The sequence below is a fragment of the Pseudophryne corroboree genome, chromosome 11 (assembly GCF_028390025.1).
Source record: "Pseudophryne corroboree isolate aPseCor3 chromosome 11, aPseCor3.hap2, whole genome shotgun sequence".
In the NCBI taxonomy this organism is placed as follows: Eukaryota; Metazoa; Chordata; class Amphibia; order Anura; family Myobatrachidae; genus Pseudophryne; species Pseudophryne corroboree.
In genome coordinates, this window is record NC_086454.1 from 335377934 (window position 1) to 335402532 (window position 24599).

General features: G+C 45.2%; 1 protein-coding gene across 3 annotated transcripts in view; it reads right to left on the reverse strand.

Annotated features, from left to right (window-relative positions):
- Positions 1-24599, reverse strand: part of DOK4 (docking protein 4) — a 110440-nt gene that overhangs the window by 24811 nt on the left and 61030 nt on the right. For all 3 annotated transcript variants that reach the window (XM_063945797.1, XM_063945798.1, XM_063945799.1), the window contains exons 2-3: positions 5959-6066; positions 5622-5736 (exon numbers count right to left, since the gene is read on the reverse strand). In XM_063945797.1, coding sequence (XP_063801867.1) covers positions 5622-5736; positions 5959-6066 — 223 coding nt within the window. The remainder of the gene's footprint in view (positions 1-5621; positions 5737-5958; positions 6067-24599) is intronic.

The following is a 24599-nucleotide window of genomic DNA, read 5'->3' on the forward strand; positions in this document are numbered from 1 at the left end:
AACTGCAACACCACATTAAGATCCCATGGTGCCACTGGAGGCACAAAAGGAGGTTGGATGTGCAACACGCCTTTCACGAAAGTCTGAACTTCTGGAAGGGAGGCCAATTGTTTTTGAAAGAAAACCGATAAGGCTGAAATCTGTACTTTAATTGAGTCCAACTTTAGGCCCGCATCGACACCTGCTTGTAGAAAATGGAGAAAACGTCCTAACTGAAATTCTTCCGTAGGAGCCTTCTTGGATTCGCACCAAGACACATATTTTCTCCAAATAGAGTGGTAATGTTTAGACGTTACCCCTTTTCTAGCCTGAAGAAATGTGAGAATGACTTCACCGGGAATACCCTTATGGGCTAGGATCCGGCGTTCAACTGCCACGCCGTCAAACGTAGCCGCGGTAAGTCTTGATACACGCACGGCCCCTGTTGTAACAGATCCTCTCGTAGAGAAAGGGGCCAGGGATCTCCTATGAGTAATTCCTGAAGATCTGGATACCAAGCCCTCCTTGGCCAGTCTGGAACAATGAGGATCGCCTGAACCTTTGTTCTTCTTATGATCTTTAGTACTTTCGGAATGAGAGGAAGCGGAGGGAATACATACACCGACTGAAACACCCATGGTGTTACTAGGGCGTCCACTGCTATTGCTTGAGGGTCCCGAGACCTGGAACAATATCTCTGAAGTTTCTTGTTGAAACGAGACGCCATCATGTCTATTTGAGGAACTCCCCAAAGACTTGTCACTTCTGTGAAGACCTCTTGATGAAGACCCCACTCCCCTGGATGGAGATCGTGTCTGCTGAGGAAGTCTGCTTCCCAGTTGTCCACTCCTGGAATGAAGATTGCTGACAGAGCGCTTGTATGTTTTTCCGCCCAACGGAGAACTTTCGTGGCCTCTGCCATTGCTGCTCTGCTTTTTGTTCCGCCCTGGCGGTTTATGTACGCTACTGCTGTTACATTGTCCGATTGAATCAGGACGGGCAGATTGCGCAGAAGATGTTCCGCTTGAAGAAGGCCGTTGTAAATGGCCCTTAACTCCAGAACGTTTATGTGTAGACAAGTTTCTGGCTTGACCATCTTCCCTGGAAGTTTTCCCCCTGTGTGACTGCACCCCAGCCTCGGAGACTCGCATCCATGGTTACTAGGATCCAGTCCTGGATCCCGAACCTGCGCCCCTCTAGGAGGTGAGAGCTGTTCAGCCACCACAGGAGCGAGATGCTGGTCTTGGAAGACAGGATTATCCTTCGGTGCATGTGAAGGTGGGATCCGGACCACTTGTCCAACAGATCCCACTGAAACACCCTGGCATGGAATCTGCCAAACTGAATGGCTTCGTAAGCCGCCACCATTTTCCCCAGCAACCGAGTGCATTGATGGATTGACACTCTTGCCGGTTTCAGAATTTGTTTGACCAGTTTCTGAATTTTCAGAGCCTTTTCCACTGGAAGAAAAACTCTCTGTAATTCTGTGTCCAGAATCATTCCCAGAAAGGACAGCCGCGTCGTCGGCACCAACTGTGATTTTGGCAAGTTTAGGAGCAACCATGTTGTTGCAGAACTGTCAGGGAGATCGCCATGTTCTGCAGCAATTTGTCCCTGGTTCTCGCCTTTATCAGGAGATCGTCCAAGTACGGGATAATTGTGATTCCTCGCTTGCGCAGGAGAACCATAATTTCCGCCATTACTTTGGTGAAAACCCTCGGAGCCGTGGACAGACCAAACGGCAACGTTTGAAATTGGTAATGACAATCCTGAACTGCAAATCTCAGGTAAGCCTGATGCGGAGGATAGATGGGAACATGCAAGTAGGCATCTTTTATATCCACCGACACCATAAAATCCCCTTCCTCCAGACTGGAGATCACTGCCCGGAGAAATTCCATCTTGAATTTGAATTTTCTTAGGTAGAAATTGAGGGATTTCAGATTCAGGATTGGTCTGACCGAGCCGTCCGGCTTCGGGACCACGAATAGGCTCGAATAAAACCCTTCTCCCTGTTGTGACGGGGGAACCTTGATAATGACCTGATTTTGACACAACTTTTGTATTGCGTCGCGTACCACCTCCCTGTCCAAAAAAGGGAGGCTGGTAAGGCCGATTTGAAAAATCGGCGAGGGGGAACGCCTTGAAACTCTAGTTTGAAGAGTTGGAGACGTGCCCCCACCGGTGCGGACTCCCGCAGAGGAGTCCCAGCGTCATGCGGTGGATTTGGCAAAAGCCGAGGAGGACTTCTGCTCCTGGGAACCTGCCACTGCCGGTGATCTTTTACCTTTTCCCCTTCCTCTAGCAGCAAGGAAGGAAGAACCTCGGCCTTTCTTGTATTTATTGGGCCGAAAGGACTGCATCTGATAGTGGTGTGTTTTCTTTTGTTGTGCAGGAACATAATGTAAAAAAGATGACTTACCCGCAGTAGCCGTAGATACCAAATCAGCGAGACAGTCACTAAACAAGACACCACCTTTATATGGTAGAGACTCCATATTTCTCTTAGAATCAGCATCAGCATTCCATTGATGAATCCACAATGCTCTCCTAGCTGAGACCCCCATGGCATTGGCTTTCGAACCCAAAAGGCCGATATCCCTCGCAGCTTCCTTTAGGTAGGCTGCAGCATCCCTGATATGAGCTAGTGTCAAGAGAACGCTATCCCTATCCAGGGTATCTATCTCAGAAGACAAGCTATCAGCCCATTTTTCGATAGCACTACTCACCCACGCAGATGCAATGGCTGGCCTGAGCAGCGTACCTGTGGTGACATAAATGGATTTCAATGTAGTTTCCTGCCTTCGATCCGCAGGATCCTTAAGGGCTGCCGTGTCAGGGGACGGAAGAGCCACCTTTTTGGACAGTCCACAATGGGGGATGACTCCCACTTTTCCCTATCCCCCGAGGGAAACGGATACGCCACCTGAATCCTTTTGGGAATCTGAAACTTTTTGTCAGGATTTTCCCAAACCTTTTCAAATAGAGTGTTCAGTTCATGAGAGGGAGGAAACGTTACCTCAGGTTTCTTTCCCTTATACATACAAACCCTTTTATCAGGAACAAGAGGGTCTTCCGAGATATGTAATACGTCTTTTATCGCCACAATCACGTACCGAATGCTCTTTGCCAATTTTGGATCTAATCTGGTATCACTGTAGTCAACACTGGAGTCAGAGTCCATGTCGGTATCTCTGTCTGCCAACTGAGCAAACGATCGCTTTTGTGACCCCGAGGGGGTCTGGACTTGTAACAACACATCCTCCACAGATTTCTTCCATGCCTGGTTCTGAGACTCAGATTTATCCAATCTCTTATTAATAAGAGCCACATTTGCATTCAAAGCATTCAACACATTTACCCAATCAGGAGTCGGCGGTGCCGACAGGGTCACTCCCACAGCCATTTGTGTCCCTAATACAGTCTCCTCCTGGGAAGAGCACTCTGGTGAATACACGTGTGTCGGCATGTCTGAGGACCTCACAGACACACTGGGCATATAGGGGACAGACCCACCTAAAGTCTGACAGAGAGACGCAGAGAGTTTGCCAGCCCACAACCCAGCGCTTCACCAAAGGTTGTTCTGACCACACTAAACAATGCCTCAGACCTGCAGCGCTTTTATAACACGCATATATTGCACCAAATGTACTGTCCCCCCCACCCTCCCGTTTTTCACCCTGATACTTATGCAGCAGTGTGAAGAAGGACCAGCGTCTCTGCAGCCTGTTGTAGAGAAAATGGCGCTGTTGTGAGCTGTGAGGGCTAAGCTCTGCCCCCGTAATGGCGCGCTTCAGTCCCGCTATTTTTAAATAAATATTTATACTGGCGGGGGTTAGGACAGTGCCCCGGGCACTATGTCCCCTCTAGCCAGTCTCCTTTGAGGTTTATATTACCAGGTAATTATATTTACCAAATAACCAGTGGCTAATTAACTCTGTGTTATATTTTTTGTAATTATTTGTCTACATATGCACCTTTTGTCTTTTTTCTGCTAACTCTACTAAGGGGTGTAGCAGATTGGGTTAAATCCCAAATACATAAACTTTTAACCGATTCAAATTAAAGTTATATATTTTTAAACAATATCTTTGTTACTAAATGAGTGCCCCCAAAAGAGGTTTTCTTCTTTGCTGCCGTGGTCTCTTTCCCCGGTACAAAAACGCTGTATGATTACAGTTATCATTTCCTCCGGGGAGCACCGCCAACACCAATAATTATTTATGAACTATTCAAATTATTTGATTATACGTTGGTCATATATAATCAATCAAAATTCAACATCATAGCTATGCAGGTATATCATACCTTCTGTTTTCTTATGTAATACATAAACACTGTTAACTATATACTTGTCCTCCCCCTATTGAGGGGAATCGTTAGGGACCGCCATGAAATCTCCCCCACCGCTCTCGCAGGTAATCCGCATGCTGTGCAGTAAGGCCTGGCTAGCAGTCTCAATCTTCCCCTCCCTAGTGTGTGCGGGAAGCAGCCAGCGACAGCATGGAAAGCTGACCGCGGCCAAAATCAGGGGAGCGTGACAGCAGCCAGGGGCAGCATCGGAAGCTGACCGCGGACGTCAGAATCTCCCCCTGTAAGTGAGAGACAGGGAGCGGTGGCGCTGGGGAGCGGCCGCATTGGAAGCTGACCGCGGCCATCAGGGGAGCGGGTGCCGAGTACGTGAGAGCCAGGAGCGGTGACAGCGGCCCATGGCAGCAGCGAAAGCTGACCGCGGCCGTCAACAGAGGTGCAGGCGGGCTCAGTGTAATTAATTGCTGGGGAACGGTGACCGCGCCCAGCGGCGGCAGAGAGAGCTGTCCGCGGCTGGGCGCTGGGGAGCGGTGGCGGCCCGCAGCATACAGTGAAACATAATTTCCCCAACACACGGTGGGGCGGCAGCAGGAGCTGACCACCCCGCTACCCACCGCAACCAAACGGCCCTAACAGAGCGGCAGCAGCGGGAGCTGTCCGCCGTGACAGATACTGTAGTGCTGGGAAAAGTGAGTTAGGCACTGTTACCTCCCACATCCACACAGTGCACATATATAGATCTGTCCCACACAGTGAGAATGGTACACATGGAGCGGTGGTATCATGAGCTGGCTGACACTCATTACCTTCTGCACCACACTGCCGTGGACTTGAGGCACCGACGGAGCTTATCTTCAAGCTCTCTCCTGCTCCCTGCAGCCAAGGCTGAGTCAGCTAACACTGATGAGAGACTATGGCGGGGCTTCTCTGTATAAGCGCCGACAAGCTCTCTGCTGCTATAGCAGCATACACAGACCCGGTCCCAAGCTTCTTAGTAAGCTGGGAAGGGCTGTGATGAAAAAGGTAAAAAGTTGTAAAAAGAAAAAGTCTGGAGGATCCAGAGTGTGACCTTCCCTTGTGAGGGCAAAAAAAACACTGGAGCATCTGGGGAGTATGGAGGGGGTGGAGGCTTACAAATTTAAATATTTAAATGTGCCTTTCCCTGCTATCGCACCGTCCATATCTCAAGAGTACTCCAGTGACCCCTAGTGGATGAAAAAGAAAGCATGGTGCTGGAGACCAATGTAGGATACACCCCAATACTGTGCTTTGCGTAATGTAGACCTCCCCTTAATACACAGGTACTGGATGCCGCATGCCGGTCAGCTCACCTGAATCACAGGTAAAGGTGCGGGATAAGTCATCAGAGAATATAATGGCCACCGCCTGCCTCTTAGTCTCCTTCGGCAGCCGCATAATGCACTTGACATTACTGATCTCCGTCACCTAGGGAGTAACAAGATTTCAGGTCACAGTCTAGAGATTCCAATAGAGGCTGGAGACCACGTTCCCAATTCCCTCTCATACGGCTACTAAGACAAGTACTGTGCCCAATGCCAGATATATACCTGCCGTAAGGAGCAGCCCTTAACGCTGAGCTCCTATGATGTTGCTCATTATTACTCGGAAAAGTTATAAAAGTCACTCAGTGGAGTGTAATACTCTCACCTTAGGTGATGTGCGCAGGAGGACTGACCTCTCGTCAGGGTATTTTTCCAGCCTCCAGGGACCCTTACTAGAAGACTTTCTTAGTACCAGCCAGCAACGCCGGAATATCTGCAGGAGAAAAGATCAGATGTTAAATGTGTCTTGGTTGAGGAAAAGAGAAGGTGAGGAGCTCCGGCTGGTGCACATGCAGGGACGGGAGAACACAGAAAGGGAGCCTGTGGAAGACCTAGGACCTGATTAACCAATAGGCTGATTAGGCTGCAGCCTAGAGCGCTGGGTTCTAGGGGGGCACGGCGCCGGCACAATGATTTGCGTTAGGATGGGAGCGCTTCCTGGTGTCGTCGGGGCAGAGCTGAGTCTCATGAGATCTCTCCCAGGTACTGTGGGAGCAGCGGTGCCTGCTGGGATTGCCGGCGTCACCGAGGCAGGACGCTGGGAAGAGGAGACCCTGTGAGAGCTGTGGCTGATACCACCCTAGCAGTGCTGGCAATGGCAAGTGGCTATATGAATGCAGCTGAGGCTCAAGCCTGTTACAGATTTTTAGCTGAAAGGGAGAGCGCAATACAGTCCTCCAGTGATATACAATAATAACAGGGCTGAGCACAATACAGTCCTCCATTGATATACAATAATAACTGGGCTGAGCACAATACAGTCCTCCATTGATATACAATAATAACTGGGCTGCGCACAATACAGTCCTCCATTGTCATACAATAATAACTGGGCTGCGCACAATACAGTCCTCCATTGATATACAATAATAACCGGGCTGCGCACAATACAGTCCTCCAGTGATATACAATAATAACCAGGCTGAGGGCAATACAGTCCTCCAGTGATATACAATAATAACCAGGCTGAGGGCAATACAGTCCTCCAGTGATATACAATAATAACCAGGCTGAGCACAATACAATCCTCCATTGATATACAATAATAATCAGGCTGAGGGCAATACAGTCCTCCATTGATATACAATAATAACCGGGCTGTGCGCAATACAGTCCTCCAGTGATATACAATAATAACCAGGCTGAGAGCAATACAGTCCTCCAGTGGTATACAATAATAACCAGGCTGAGCACAATACAGTCCTCCATTGATATACAATAATAACCAGGCTGAGGGCAATACAGTCCTCCAGTGATATACAATAATAACCAGGCTGAGCACAATACAGTCCTCCATTGATATACAATAATAACCAGGCAGAGCACAATACAGTCCTCCATTGATATACAATAATAACCAGGCAGAGCACAATACAGTCCTCCAGTGGTATACAATAATAACCAGGCAGAGCACAATACAGTCCTCCAGTGGTATACAATAATAACCAGGCTGAGCACAATACAGTCCTCCATTGATATACAATAATAACCAGGCAGAGCGCAATACAGTCCTCCAGTGATATACAATAATAACCAGGCTGAGCACAATACAGTCCTCCAGTGATATACAATAATAACTGGGCTGCACACAATACAGTCCTCCATTGATATACAATAATAACAGGGCTGAGCACAATACAGTCCTCCATTGATATACAATAATAACTGGGCTGCGCACAATACAGTCCTCCAGTGATATACAATAATAACCAGGCAGAGCGCAATACAGTCCTCCATTGATATACAATAATAACTGGGCTGTGCACAATACAGTCCTCCATTGATATACAATAATAACTGGGCTGCGCACAATACAGTCCTCCATTGATATACAATAATAACTGGGCTGCGCACAATACAGTCCTCCATTGATATACAATAATAACCAGGCTGAGGGCAATACAGTCCTCCAGTGATATACAATAATAACCAGGCTGAGCACAATACAATCCTCCAGTGATATACAATAATAACCAGGCTGAGGGCAATACAGTCCTCCAGTGATATACAATAATAACAGGGCTGAGCGCAATACAGTCCTCCAGTGATATACAATAATAACAGGGCTGAGCACAATACAGTCCTCCAGTGATATACAATAATAACCAGGCTGAGGGCAATACAGTCCTCCAGTGATATACAATAATAACCAGGCTGAGCACAATACAATCCTCCAGTGATATACAATAATAACCAGGCTGAGGGCAATACAGTCCTCCAGTGATATACAATAATAACCAGGCTGAGCACAATACAATCCTCCAGTGATATACAATAATAACCAGGCTGAGGGCAATACAGTCCTCCATTGGTATACAATAATAACCAGGCTGGGCACAATACAATCCTCCAGTGATATACAATAATAACCAGGCTGAGGGCAATACAGTCCTCCATTGGTATACAATAATAACTGGGCTGCGCACAATACATGTCCTCCATTGATATACAATAATAATCAGACTGATGGCAATACAGTCCACCATTGATATACAATAATAACCGGGCTGAGCACAATACAGTCCTCCATTGATATACAATAATAACTGGGCTGAGCACAATACAGTCCTCCATTGATATACAATAATAACTGGGCTGCGCACAATACAGTCCTCCAGTGATATACAATAATAACCAGGCAGAGGGCAATACAGTCCTCCAGTGATATACAATAACAACAGGGCTGAGCGCAATACAGTCCTCCAGTGATATACAATAATAACAGGGCTGAGCACAATACAGTCCTCCAGTGATATACAATAATAACCAGGCTGAGCACAATACAATCCTCCAGTGATATACAATAATAACCAGGCTGAGGGCAATACAGTCCTCCATTGGTATACAATAATAACTGGGCTGCGCACAATACAGTCCTCCATTGATATACAATAATAATCAGGCTAAGGGCAATACAGTCCTCCATTGATATACAATAATAACCGGGCTGTGCGCAATACAGTCCTCCAGTGATATACAATAATAACCAGGCTGAGAGCAATACAGTCCTCCAGTGGTATACAATAATAACCAGGCTGAGCACAATACAGTCCTCCATTGATATACAATAATAACCAGGCAGAGCGCAATACAGTCCTCCAGTGATATACAATAATAACCAGGCTGAGCACAATACAGTCCTCCAGTGATATACAATAATAACTGGGCTGCACACAATACAGTCCTCCATTGATATACAATAATAACAGGGCTGAGCACAATACAGTCCTCCAATGATATACAATAATAACTGGGCTGCGCACAATACAGTCCTCCAGTGATATACAATAATAACCAGGCAGAGCGCAATACAGTCCTCCATTGATATACAATAATAACTGGGCTGTGCACAATACAGTCCTCCATTGATATACAATAATAACTGGGCTGCGCACAATACAGTCCTCCATTGATATACAATAATAACTGGGCTGCGCACAATACAGTCCTCCAGTGATATACAATAATAACCAGGCAGAGCGCAATACAGTCCTCCAGGGATATACAATAATAACCAGGCTGAGCACAATACAGTCCTCCATTGATATACAATAATAACCAGGCAGAGCGCAATACAGTCCTCCATTGATATACAATAATAACAGGGCTGAGCATAATACAGTCCTCCAGGGATATACAATAGTAACTGGGCTGAGCACAATACAGTCCTCCAGTGATATACAATAATAACTGGGCTGAGCATAATACAGTCCTCCAGTGATATACAATAATAACCAGGCCGAGTGCAATACAGTCCTCCAGTAATATACAATAATAACCAGGCTGAGCGCAATATAGTCCTCCAATGATATACAATAATAACCAGGCTGAGCACAATACAATCCTCCAGTGATATACAATAATAACTGGGCTGCGCACAATACATGTCCTCCAGTGATATACAATAATAACCAGAGCGCAATACAGTCCTCCAGTGATATACAATAATAACCAGGCAGAGCACAATACAGTCCTCCACTGGTATACAATAATAACTGGGCAGCGCACAATACAGTCCTCCAGCGATATACAATAATACCCAGGCAGATCGCAATACAGTCCTCCATTGATATACAATAATAACAGGGCTGAGCACAATATAGTCCTCCAGTGATATACAATAATAACAGGGCTGAGCATAATACAGTCCTCCAGTGATATACAATAATAACCAGGCTGAGCACAATATAGTCCTCCATTGATATACAATAATAACTGGGCTGCGCACAATACAGTCCTCCATTGATATACAATAATAACCAGGCTGAGCACAATACAGTCCTCCAGTGATATACAATAATAACCAGGCTGAGCACAATACAGTCCTCCATTGATATACAATAATAACTGGGCTGCGCACAATACAGTCCTCCATTGATATACAATAATAACTGGGCTGCGCACAATACAGTCCTCCATTGATATACAATAATAACCAGGCTGAGGGCAATACAGTCCTCCAGTGATATACAATAATAACCAGGCTGAGCACAATACAATCCTCCAGTGATATACAATAATAACCAGGCTGAGGGCAATACAGTCCTCCAGTGATATACAATAATAACCAGGCTGGGCACAATACAATCCTCCAGTGATATACAATAATAACCAGGCTGAGGGCAATACAGTCCTCCATTGGTATACAATAATAACTGGGCTGCGCACAATACATGTCCTCCATTGGATATACAATAATAATCAGGCTGAGGGCAATACAGTCCTCCATTGATATACAATAATAACTGGGCTGAGCACAATACAGTCCTCCATTGATATACAATAATAACTGGGCTGAGCACAATACAGTCCTCCAGTGATATACAATAATAACCAGGCAGAGGGCAATACAGTCCTCCAGTGATATACAATAATAAATAAGAATTTACTTACCGATAATTCTATTTCTCGGAGTCCGTAGTGGATGCTGGGGTTCCTGAAAGGACCATGGGGAATAGCGGCTCCGCAGGAGACAGGGCACAAAAAAGTAAAGCTTTACTAGGTCAGGTGGTGTGCACTGGCTCCTCCCCCTATGACCCTCCTCCAGACTCCAGTTAGGTACTGTGCCCGGACGAGCATACACAATAAGGGAGGCATTTTGAATCCCGGGTAAGACTCATACCAGCCACACCAATCACACCGTACAACTTGTGATCTAAACCCAGTTAACAGTATGACAACAGAAAGGGCCTCTTAAAGATGGCTCCTTAACAATAACCCGAATTAGTTAACAATAACTATGTACAAGTATTGCAGATAATCCGCACTTGGGATGGGCGCCCAGCATCCACTACGGACTCCGAGAAATAGAATTATCGGTAAGTAAATTCTTATTTTCTCTATCGTCCTAAGTGGATGCTGGGGTTCCTGAAAGGACCATGGGGATTATACCAAAGCTCCCAAACGGGCGGGAGAGTGCGGATGACTCTGCAGCACCGAATGAGAGAACTCCAGGTCCTCCTTTGCCAGGGTATCAAATTTGTAAAATTTTACAAACGTGTTCTCCCCCGACCACGTAGCTGCTCGGCAGAGTTGTAATGCCGAGACCCCTCGGGCAGCCGCCCAAGATGAGCCCACCTTCCTTGTGGAGTGGGCTTTTACAGTTTTAGGCTGTGGCAGGCCTGCCACAGAATGTGCAAGTTGAATTGTGTTACAAATCCAACGAGCAATCGACTGCTTAGAAGCAGGTGCGCCCAACTTGTTGGGTGCATACAATATAAACAGCGAGTCAGATTTTCTGACTCCAGCCGTCCTTGCAATGTATATTTTTAAGGCTCTGACAACGTCCAACAACTTGGAGTCCTCCAAGTCGCTAGTGGCCGCAGGCACCACAATAGGTTGGTTCAGATGAAATGCTGATACCACTTTAGGGAGAAAATGCGGACGAGTCCGCAGTTCTGCCCTATCCGAATGGAAGATTAGATAAGGACTTTTATAAGATAAAGCCGCCAATTCAGATACTCTCCTGGCAGAGGCCAGGGCTAGTAACATAGTCACTTTCAATGTGAGATATTTCAAATCCACCTTTTTCAATGGTTCAAACCAATGGGATTTGAGGAAATCTAAAACTACATTTAGATCCCACGGTGCCACCGGAGGCACCACAGGAGGCTGTATATGCAGTACTCCCTTGACAAAAGTCTGGACCTCAGGGACAGAGGCCAATTCTTTTTGGAAGAATATTGACAGGGCCGAAATTTGAACCTTAATGGATCCCAATTTGAGACCCATAGATAATCCTGATTGCAGGAAATGTAGGAAACGACCCAGTTGGAATTCCTCCGTCGGAACCCTCCGATCCTCGCACCACGCTACATATTTTCGCCAAATGCGGTGATAATGTTTCACGGTGACTTCCTTCCGTGCCTTAATCAAGGTAGGAATGACTTCTTCTGGAATGCCTTTCCCTTTTAGGATCTGGCGTTCAACCGCCATGCCGTCAAACGCAGCCGCGGTAAGTCTTGAAAAAGACAGGGACCCTGCTGTAGCAGGTCCCTTCTCAGAGGTAGAGGCCACGGTTCGTCCGTGAGCATCTCTTGAAGTTCCGGATACCAAGTCCTTCTCGGCCAATCCGGAACCACTAGTATTGTTCTTACTCTTCTTTGCCGTATGATCTTCAATACCTTTGGTATGAGCGGCAGAGGAGGAAACACATACACTGACTGGTACACCCAAGGAGTTACCAGTGCGTCCACAGCTATTGCCTGTGGATCTCTTGACCTGGCGCAATATTTGTCCAGTTTCTTGTTGAGGCGAGACGCCATCATGTCTACAATTGGTCTTTCCCAACGGTCTATTAACATGTTGAAGACTTCTGGATGTAGACCCCACTCTCCCGGATGAAGATCGTGTCTGCTGAGGAAGTCTGCTTCCCAGTTGTCCACGCCCGGGATGAACACTGCTGACAGTGCTATCACGTGATTCTCCGCCCAGCGAAGAATCTTGGCAGCTTCTGCCATTGCACTCCTGCTTCTTGTGCCGCCCTGCCTGTTTACATGGGCGACCGCCGTGATGTTGTCCGACTGAATCAACACCGGCTTTCCTTGCAGGAGAAGTTCCGCCTGGCTTAGAGCATTGTAGATTGCTCTTAGTTCCAGAATGTTTATGTGAAGAGACTTTTCCAGACTCGTCCATACTCCCTGGAAGTTTCTTCCTTGTGTGACTGCTCCCCAGCCTCTCAGGCTGGCGTCCGTGGTCACCAGGATCCAATCCTGAATGCCGAATCTGCGGCCTTCTAATAGGTGAGCCTTCTGCAACCACCACAGAAGTGACACCCTTGTCTTTGGTGACAGGGTTATTCGCAGGTGCATCTGCAGATGCGACCCTGACCATTTGTCCAACAGATCCCTTTGGAATATTCTTGCATGGAATCTGCCGAATGGAATTGCTTCGTAAGAAGCCACCATTTTTCCCAGGACTCTTGTGCATTGATGTACTGACACTTTTCCTGGTTTTAGGAGGTTCCTGACCAGATCGGATAACTCCTTGGCTTTTTCCTCTGGAAGGAAAACCTTTTTCTGAACCGTGTCCAGAATCATTCCTAGGAACAGCAGACGAGTTGTCGGGATTAAATGGGATTTTGGAATATTCAGAATCCACCCGTGTTGTCTTAGCACCTCTTGAGATAGTGCTAAAGCTGTCTCCAGCTGTTCTCTGGACCTTGCCCTTATTAGGAGATCGTCCAAGTATGGGATAACTAATACGCCTTTTCTTCGAAGAAGAATCATCATCTCGGCCATTACCTTGGTAAAGACCCGAGGCGCCGTGGACAATCCGAACGGCAGCGTCTGAAACTGATAGTGACAGTTTTGAACAATGAACTTGAGGTACCCCTGGTGTGCGGGGTAAATCGGAACGTGTAGATACGCATCCTTGATGTCCAAGGATACCATAAAGTCCCCTTCTTCCAGGTTCGCTATCACTGCTCTGAGTGACTCCATCTTGAACTTGAACTTTTTTATGTAGAGGTTCAAGGACTTCAGATTTAGAATAGGCCTTACCGAGCCATCCGGCTTCGGTACCACAAATAGAGTGGAATAATACCCCTTTCCTTGTTGTAATAGGGGTACTTTGACTATCACCTGCTGAGCGTACAGCTTGTGAATGGCTTCCAACACCCTCTCCCTTTCGGAAGAGACGGTTGGTAAGGCAGACTTCAGGAAACGATGAGGAGGATCCGTCTCTAATTCCAACCTGTACCCCTGAGATATTATCTGCAGGATCCAGGGGTCTACCTGCGAGTGAGCCCACTGCGCGCTGTAATTTTTGAGACGGCCCCCCACTGTCCCCGAGTCCGCTTGAGAGGCCCCAGCGTCATGCTGAGGTTTTTGCAGGAGCCGGGGAGGGCTTCTGTTCCTGGGAAGGAGCTGCCTGTTGGTGTCTCTTCCCTCTTCCTCTGCCTCGTGGCAGGTACGACAAGCCCTTCGCTCTCTTATTTTTGTAGGAGCGAAAAGGCTGCGGTTGAAAGGTCGGTGCCTTTCTCTGTTGGGGAGTGACTTGAGGTAAAAAAGTGGATTTCCCGGCAGTAGCCGTGGCCACCAAGTCTGATAGACCAACTCCAAATAACTCCTCCCCTTTATACGGCAAAACCTCCATGTGACGTTTTGAATCCGCATCGCCTGTCCACTGTCGTGTCCATAAGGCTCTTCTGGCTGAAATGGACATAGCACTCACCCGAGATGCCAGTGTGCAAATATCCCTCTGTGCATCACGCATATAGATAAATGCATCCTTTATTTGTTCTAACGACAGTAAAACATTGTCCCTATCTAGGGTATCAATATTTTCAATCAGGGATTCTGACCAAACTACTCCAGCACTGCACATCCAGGCAGTTGCTATAGCTGGTCGTAGTATAACACCTGCATGTGTGTATATATTCTTTTGAATAACTTCCATCTTTCTATCTGATGGATCCTTAAGTGCGGCCGTCTCAGGAGAGGGTAACGCCACTTGTTTGGATAAGCGTGTGAGCGCCTTGTCCACCTTAGGGGGTGTTTCCCAGCGCGCCCTAACCTCTGGCGGGAAAGGGTATAATGCCAATAACTTTTTTGAAATTATCAACTTTTTATCAGGAGCAACCCACGCTTCATCACACACGTCATTTAATTCTTCTGATTCAGGAAAAACTGTTTGTAGTTTTTTCACACCATACATAATACCCTGTTTTACGGTATCTGTAGTATCAGCTAAATGTAACGTCTCCTTCATTGCCAAAATCATATAACGTGTGGCCCTACTGGAAAATACGTTTGAATTTCTACCGTCGTCACTGGAATCAGTGCCCGTGTCTGGGTCTGTGTCGACCGACTGAGGCAAAGGGCGTTTTACAGCCCCTGACGGTGTTTGAGGCGCCTGGACAGGCATTAATTGATTGTCCGGCCGCCTCATGTCCTCAACTGACTGTTTAAGGGAAGATAAACCATCACGTAATTCCACAAATAAAGGCATCCATTCTGGTGTCGACCCCCTGGGGGGTGACATCTGCATATTTGGCAATTGCTCCGCCTCCACACCAATATCGTCCTCATACATGTCGACACCACGTACCGACACACACCGCAAACTCACAGGGAATGCTCTAATGAAGACAGGACCCACTAGCCCTTTTGGGGAGACAGAGGGAGAGTCTGCCAGCACACACCACAAAGCGCTATATATACAAGGGATATCCTTATATTAAGTGCTCCCTTATAGCTGCTTTAATATATATATATATAGCCATTAATGTGCCCCCCCTCTCTGTTTTACCCTGTTTCTGTAGTGCAGTGCAGGGGAGAGACCTGGGAGCCGTTCTGACCAGCGGAGCTGTGACAGAAAATGGCGCCGTGTGCTGAGGAGATAGGCCCCGCCCCTTTTTCGGCGGGTTCTTCTCCCGCTATTTTTCCAGTCAGGCAGGGGTTAAATATCTCCATATAGCCCCTATGGGCTATATGTGAGGTATTTTTAGCCTTGTATAAGGTTTATATTTGCCTCTCAGAGCGCCCCCCCCCAGCGCTCTGCACCCTCAGTGACTGCCCAGTGAAGTGTGCTGAGAGGAAAATGGCGCACAGCTGCAGTGCTGTGCGCTACCTTATGAAGACTGAGGAGTCTTCAGCCGCCGGTTTCCGGACCTCTTCACGCTTCAGCATCTGCAAGGGGGTCGGCGGCGCGGCTCCGGGACCGGACTCCACGGCTGGGCCTGTGTTCGATCCCTCTGGAGCTAATGGTGTCCAGTAGCCAAGCAGCAAATCCACTCTGCATGCAGGTGAGTTTACTACTTTCCCCCTAAGTCCCACGTTGCAGTGATCCTGTTGCCAGCAGGACTCACTGTAAAGAAAAAAACCTAAACTAAACTTTCTCTAAGCAGCTCTTTAGGAGAGCCACCTAGATTGCACCCTTCTCGTTCGGGCACAAAATCTAACTGGAGTCTGGAGGAGGGTCATAGGGGGAGGAGCCAGTGCACACCACCTGACCTAGTAAAGCTTTACTTTTTTGTGCCCTGTCTCCTGCGGAGCCGCTATTCCCCATGGTCCTTTCAGGAACCCCAGCATCCACTTAGGACGATAGAGAAACAGGGCTGAGCGCAATACAGTCCTCCAGTGATATACAATAATAACAGGGCTGAGCACAATACAGTCCTCCAGTGATATACAATAATAACCAGGCTGAGGGCAATACAGTCCTCCAGTGATATACAATAATAACCAGGCTCAGCACAATACAATCCTCCAGTGATATACAATAATAACCAGGCTGAGGGCAATACAGTCCTCCATTGGTATACAATAATAACTGGGCTGCGCACAATACAGTCCTCCATTGATATACAATAATAATCAGGCTGAGCGCAATACAGTCCTCCAGTGATATACAATAATAACCAGGCTGAGCACAATACAGTCCTCCATTGATATACAATAATAACCAGGCAGAGCGCAATACAGTCCTCCAGTGATATACAATAATAACCAGGCTGAGCACAATACAGTCCTCCAGTGATATACAATAATAACTGGGCTGCACACAATACAGTCCTCCAGTGATATACAATAATAACCAGGCAGAGCGCAATACAGTCCTCCATTGATATACAATAATAACTGGGCTGTGCACAATACAGTCCTCCATTGATATACAATAATAACTGGGCTGCGCACAATACAGTCCTCCATTGATATACAATAATAACTGGGCTGCGCACAATACAGTCCTCCATTGATATACAATAATAACCAGGCTGAGGGCAATACAGTCCTCCAGTGATATACAATAATAACCAGGCTGAGCACAATACAATCCTCCAGTGATATACAATAATAACCAGGCTGAGGGCAATACAGTCCTCCAGTGATATACAATAATAACAGGGCTGAGCGCAATACAGTCCTCCAGTGATATACAATAATAACAGGGCTGAGCACAATACAGTCCTCCAGTGATATACAATAATAACCAGGCTGAGGGCAATACAGTCCTCCAGTGATATACAATAATAACCAGGCTGAGCACAATACAATCCTCCAGTGATATACAATAATAACCAGGCTGAGGGCAATACAGTCCTCCAGTGATATACAATAATAACCAGGCTGGGCACAATACAATCCTCCAGTGATATACAATAATAACCAGGCTGAGGGCAATACAGTCCTCAATTGGTATACAATAATAACTGGGCTGCGCACAATACATGTCCTCCATTGATATACAATAATAATCAGGCTGAGGGCAATACAGTCCTCCATTGATATACAATAATAACCGGGCTGAGCACAATACAGTCCTCCATTGATATACAATAATAACTGGGCTGAGCACAATACAGTCCTCCATTGATATACAATAATAACTGGGCTGCGCACAATACAGTCCTCCAGTGATATACAATAATAACCAGGCAGAGGGCAATACAGTCCTCCAGTGATATACAATAATAACAGGGCTGAGCGCAATACAGTCCTCCAGTGATATACAATAATAACAGGGCTGAGCACAATACAGTCCTCCAGTGATATACAATAATAACCAGGCTGAGGGCAATACAGTCCTCCAGTGATATACAATAATAACCAGGCTGAGCACAATACAATCCTCCAGTGATATACAATAATAACCAGGCTGAGGGCAATACAGTCCTCCATTGGTATACAATAATAACCAGGCTGGGCACAATACAATCCTCCAGTGATATACAATAATAACCAGGCTGAGGGCAATACAGTCCTCCATTGGTATACAATAATAACTGGGCTGCGCACAATACATGTCCTCCATTGATATACAATAATAATCAGACTGAGGGCAATACAGTCCTCCATTGATATACAATAATAACCGGGCTGAGCACAATACAGTCCTCCATTGATATACAATAATAACTGGGCTGAGCACAATACAGTCCTCCATTGATATACAATAATAACTGGGCTGCGCACAATACAGTCCTCCAGTGATATACAATAATAACCAGGCAGAGGGCAATACAGTCCTCCAGTGATATACAATAACAACAGGGCTGAGCGCAATACAGTCCTCCAGTGATATACAATAATAACAGGGCTGAGCACAATACAGTCCTCCAGTGATATACAATAATAACCAGGCTGAGCACAATACAATCCTCCAGTGATATACAATAATAACCAGGCTGAGGGCAATACAGTCCTCCATTGGTATACAATAATAACTGGGCTGCGCACAATACAGTCCTCCATTGATATACAATAATAATCAGGCTGAGGGCAATACAGTCCTCCATTGATATACAATAATAACCGGGCTGTGCGCAATACAGTCCTCCAGTGATATACAATAATAACCAGGCTGAGAGCAATACAGTCCTCCAGTGGTATACAATAATAACCAGGCTGAGCACAATACAGTCCTCCATTGATATACAATAATAACCAGGCAGAGCGCAATACAGTCCTCCAGTGATATACAATAATAACCAGGCTGAGCACAATACAGTCCTCCAGTGATATACAATAATAACTGGGCTGCACACAATACAGTCCTCCATTGATATACAATAATAACAGGGCTGAGCACAATACAGTCCTCCAATGATATACAATAATAACTGGGCTGCGCACAATACAGTCCTCCAGTGATATACAATAATAACCAGGCAGAGCGCAATACAGTCCTCCATTGATATACAATAATAACTGGGCTGTGCACAATACAGTCCTCCATTGATATACAATAATAACTGGGCTGCGCACAATACAGTCCTCCATTGATATACAATAATAACTGGGCTGCGCACAATACAGTCCTCCATTGATATACAATAATAACTGGGCTGCGCACAATACAGTCCTCCAGTGATATACAATAATAACCAGGCAGAGCGCAATACAGTCCTCCAGTGATATACAATAATAACCAGGCTGAGCACAATACAGTCCTCCATTGATATACAATAATAACCAGGCAGAGCGCAATACAGTCCTCCATTGATATACAATAATAACAGGGCTGAGCATAATACAGTCCTCCAGGGATATACAATAGTAACTGGGCTGAGCACAATACAGTCCTCCAGTGATATACAATAATAACTGGGCTGAGCATAATACAGTCCTCCAGTGATATACAATAATAACCAGGCCGAGTGCAATACAGTCCTCCAGTAATATACAATAATAACCAGGCTGAGCGCAATATAGTCCTCCAATGATATACAATAATAACCAGGCTGAGCACAATACAATCCTCCAGTGATATACAATAATAACTGGGCTGCGCACAATACATGTCCTCCAGTGATATACAATAATAACCAGAGCGCAATACAGTCCTCCAGTGATATACAATAATAACCAGGCAGAGCACAATACAGTCCTCCACTGGTATACAATAATAACTGGGCTGCGCACAATACAGTCCTCCAGCGATATACAATAATACCCAGGCAGATCGCAATACAGTCCTCCATTGATATACAATAATAACAGGGCTGAGCACAATATAGTCCTCCAGTGATATACAATAATAACAGGGCTGAGCATAATACAGTCCTCCAGTGATATACAATAATAACCAGGCTGAGCACAATATAGTCCTCCATTGATATACAATAATAACTGGGCTGCGCACAATACAGTCCTCCATTGATATACAATAATAACCAGGCTGAGCACAATACAGTCCTCCAGTGATATACAATAATAACCAGGCTGAGCACAATACAGTCCTCCATTGATATACAATAATAACTGGGCTGCGCACAATACAGTCCTCCATTGATATACAATAATAACTGGGCTGCGCACAATACAGTCCTCCATTGATATACAATAATAACCAGGCTGAGGGCAATACAGTCCTCCAGTGATATACAATAATAACCAGGCTGAGCACAATACAATCCTCCAGTGATATACAATAATAACCAGGCTGAGGGCAATACAGTCCTCCAGTGATATACAATAATAACCAGGCAGAGCACAATACAGTCCTCCAGTGGTATACAATAATAACCAGGCTGAGCACAATACAGTCCTCCATTGATATACAATAATAACCAGGCAGAGCGCAATACAGTCCTCCAGTGATATACAATAATAACCAGGCTGAGCACAATACAGTCCTCCAGTGATATACAATAATAACTGGGCTGCACACAATACAGTCCTCCATTGATATACAATAATAACAGGGCTGAGCACAATACAGTCCTCCATTGATATACAATAATAACTGGGCTGCGCACAATACAGTCCTCCAGTGATATACAATAATAACCAGGCAGAGCGCAATACAGTCCTCCATTGATATACAATAATAACTGGGCTGTGCACAATACAGTCCTCCATTGATATACAATAATAACTGGGCTGCGCACAATACAGTCCTCCATTGATATACAATAATAACCAGGCTGAGGGCAATACAGTCCTCCAGTGATATACAATAATAACCAGGCTGAGCACAATACAATCCTCCAGTGATATACAATAATAACCAGGCTGAGGGCAATACAGTCCTCCAGTGATATACAATAATAACAGGGCTGAGCGCAATACAGTCCTCCAGTGATATACAATAATAACAGGGCTGAGCACAATACAGTCCTCCAGTGATATACAATAATAACCAGGCTGAGCACAATACAGTCCTCCATTGATATACAATAATAACCAGGCTGAGCACAATACAATCCTCCAGTGATATACAATAATAACCAGGCTGAGGGCAATACAGTCCTCCAGTGATATACAATAATAACCAGGCTGGGCACAATACAATCCTCCAGTGATATACAATAATAACCAGGCTGAGGGCAATACAGTCCTCCATTGATATACAATAATAACTGGGCTGAGCACAATACAGTCCTCCATTGATATACAATAATAACTGGGCTGCGCACAATACAGTCCTCCAGTGATATACAATAATAACCAGGCAGAGGGCAATACAGTCCTCCAGTGATATACAATAATAACAGGGCTGAGCGCAATACAGTCCTCCAGTGATATACAATAATAACAGGGCTGAGCACAATACAGTCCTCCATTGGTATACAATAATAACCAGGCTGGGCACAATACAATCCTCCAGTGATATACAATAATAACCAGGCTGAGGGCAATACAGTCCTCCATTGGTATACAATAATAACTGGGCTGCGCACAATACATGTCCTCCATTGATATACAATAATAATCAGGCTGAGGGCAATACAGTCCTCCATTGATATACAATAATAACCGGGCTGAGCACAATACAGTCCTCCATTGATATACAATAATAACTGGGCTGAGCACAATACAGTCCTCCATTGATATACAATAATAACTGGGCTGCGCACAATACAGTCCTCCAGTGATATACAATAATAACCAGGCAGAGGGCAATACAGTCCTCCAGTGATATACAATAACAACAGGGCTGAGCGCAATACAGTCCTCCAGTGATATACAATAATAACAGGGCTGAGCACAATACAGTCCTCCAGTGATATACAATAATAACCAGGCTGAGCACAATACAATCCTCCAGTGATATACAATAATAACCAGGCTGAGGGCAATACAGTCCTCCATTGGTATACAATAATAACTGGGCTGCGCACAATACAGTCCTCCATTGATATACAATAATAACTGGGCTGCGCACAATACAGTCCTCCAGTGATATACAATAATAACCAGGCAGAGCGCAATACAGTCCTCCATTGATATACAATAATAACTGGGCTGTGCACAATACAGTCCTCCATTGATATACAATAATAACTGGGCTGCGCACAATACAGTCCTCCATTGATATACAATAATAACTGGGCTGCGCACAATACAGTCCTCCATTGATATACAATAATAACTGGGCTGCGCACAATACAGTCCTCCAGTGATATACAATAATAACCAGGCAGAGCGCAATACAGTCCTCCAGTGATATACAATAATAACCAGGCTGAGCACAATACAGTCCTCCATTGATATACAATAATAACCAGGCAGAGCGCAATACAGTCCTCCATTGATATACAATAATAACAGGGCTGAGCATAATACAGTCCTCCAGGGATATACAATAGTAACTGGGCTGAGCACAATACAGTCCTCCAGTGATATACAATAATAACTGGGCTGAGCATAATACAGTCCTCCAGTGATATACAATAATAACCAGGCCGAGTGCAATACAGTCCTCCAGTAATATACAATAATAACCAGGCTGAGCGCAATATAGTCCTCCAATGATATACAATAATAACCAGGCTGAGCACAATACAATCCTCCAGTGATATACAATAATAACTGGGCTGCGCACAATACATGTCCTCCAGTGATATACAATAATAACCAGAGCGCAATACAGTCCTCCAGTGATATACAATAATAACCAGGCAGAGCACAATACAGTCCTCCACTGGTATACAATAATAACTGGGCTGCGCACAATACAGTCCTCCAGCGATATACAATAATACCCAGGCAGATCGCAATACAGTCCTCCATTGATATACAATAATAACAGGGCTGAGCACAATATAGTCCTCCAGTGATATACAATAATAACAGGGCTGAGCATAATACAGTCCTCCAGTGATATACAATAATAACCAGGCTGAGCACAATATAGTCCTCCATTGATATACAATAATAACTGGGCTGCGCACAATACAGTCCTCCATTGATATACAATAATAACCAGGCTGAGCACAATACAGTCCTCCAGTGATATACAATAATAACCAGGCTGAGCACAATACAGTCCTCCATTGATATACAATAATAACTGGGCTGCGCACAATACAGTCCTCCATTGATATACAATAATAACTGGGCTGCGCACAATACAGTCCTCCATTGATATACAATAATAACCAGGCTGAGGGCAATACAGTCCTCCAGTGATATACAATAATAACCAGGCTGAGCACAATACAATCCTCCAGTGATATACAATAATAACCAGGCTGAGGGCAATACAGTCCTCCAGTGATATACAATAATAACCAGGCAGAGCACAATACAGTCCTCCAGTGGTATACAATAATAACCAGGCTGAGCACAATACAGTCCTCCATTGATATACAATAATAACCAGGCAGAGCGCAATACAGTCCTCCAGTGATATACAATAATAACCAGGCTGAGCACAATACAGTCCTCCAGTGATATACAATAATAACTGGGCTGCACACAATACAGTCCTCCATTGATATACAATAATAACAGGGCTGAGCACAATACAGTCCTCCATTGATATACAATAATAACTGGGCTGCGCACAATACAGTCCTCCAGTGATATACAATAATAACCAGGCAGAGCGCAATACAGTCCTCCATTGATATACAATAATAACTGGGCTGTGCACAATACAGTCCTCCATTGATATACAATAATAACTGGGCTGCGCACAATACAGTCCTCCATTGATATACAATAATAACCAGGCTGAGGGCAATACAGTCCTCCAGTGATATACAATAATAACCAGGCTGAGCACAATACAATCCTCCAGTGATATACAATAATAACCAGGCTGAGGGCAATACAGTCCTCCAGTGATATACAATAATAACAGGGCTGAGCGCAATACAGTCCTCCAGTGATATACAATAATAACAGGGCTGAGCACAATACAGTCCTCCAGTGATATACAATAATAACCAGGCTGAGCACAATACAGTCCTCCATTGATATACAATAATAACCAGGCTGAGCACAATACAATCCTCCAGTGATATACAATAATAACCAGGCTGAGGGCAATACAGTCCTCCAGTGATATACAATAATAACCAGGCTGGGCACAATACAATCCTCCAGTGATATACAATAATAACCAGGCTGAGGGCAATACAGTCCTCCATTGGTATACAATAATAACTGGGCTGCGCACAATACATGTCCTCCATTGATATACAATAATAATCAGGCTGAGGGCAATACAGTCCTCCATTGATATACAATAATAACCGGGCTGAGCACAATACAGTCCTCCATTGATATACAATAATAACTGGGCTGAGCACAATACAGTCCTCCATTGATATACAATAATAACTGGGCTGCGCACAATACAGTCCTCCAGTGATATACAATAATAACCAGGCAGAGGGCAATACAGTCCTCCAGTGATATACAATAATAACAGGGCTGAGCGCAATACAGTCCTCCAGTGATATACAATAATAACAGGGCTGAGCACAATACAGTCCTCCAGTGATATACAATAATAACCAGGCTGAGCACAATACAATCCTCCAGTGATAAACAATAATAACCAGGCTGAGGG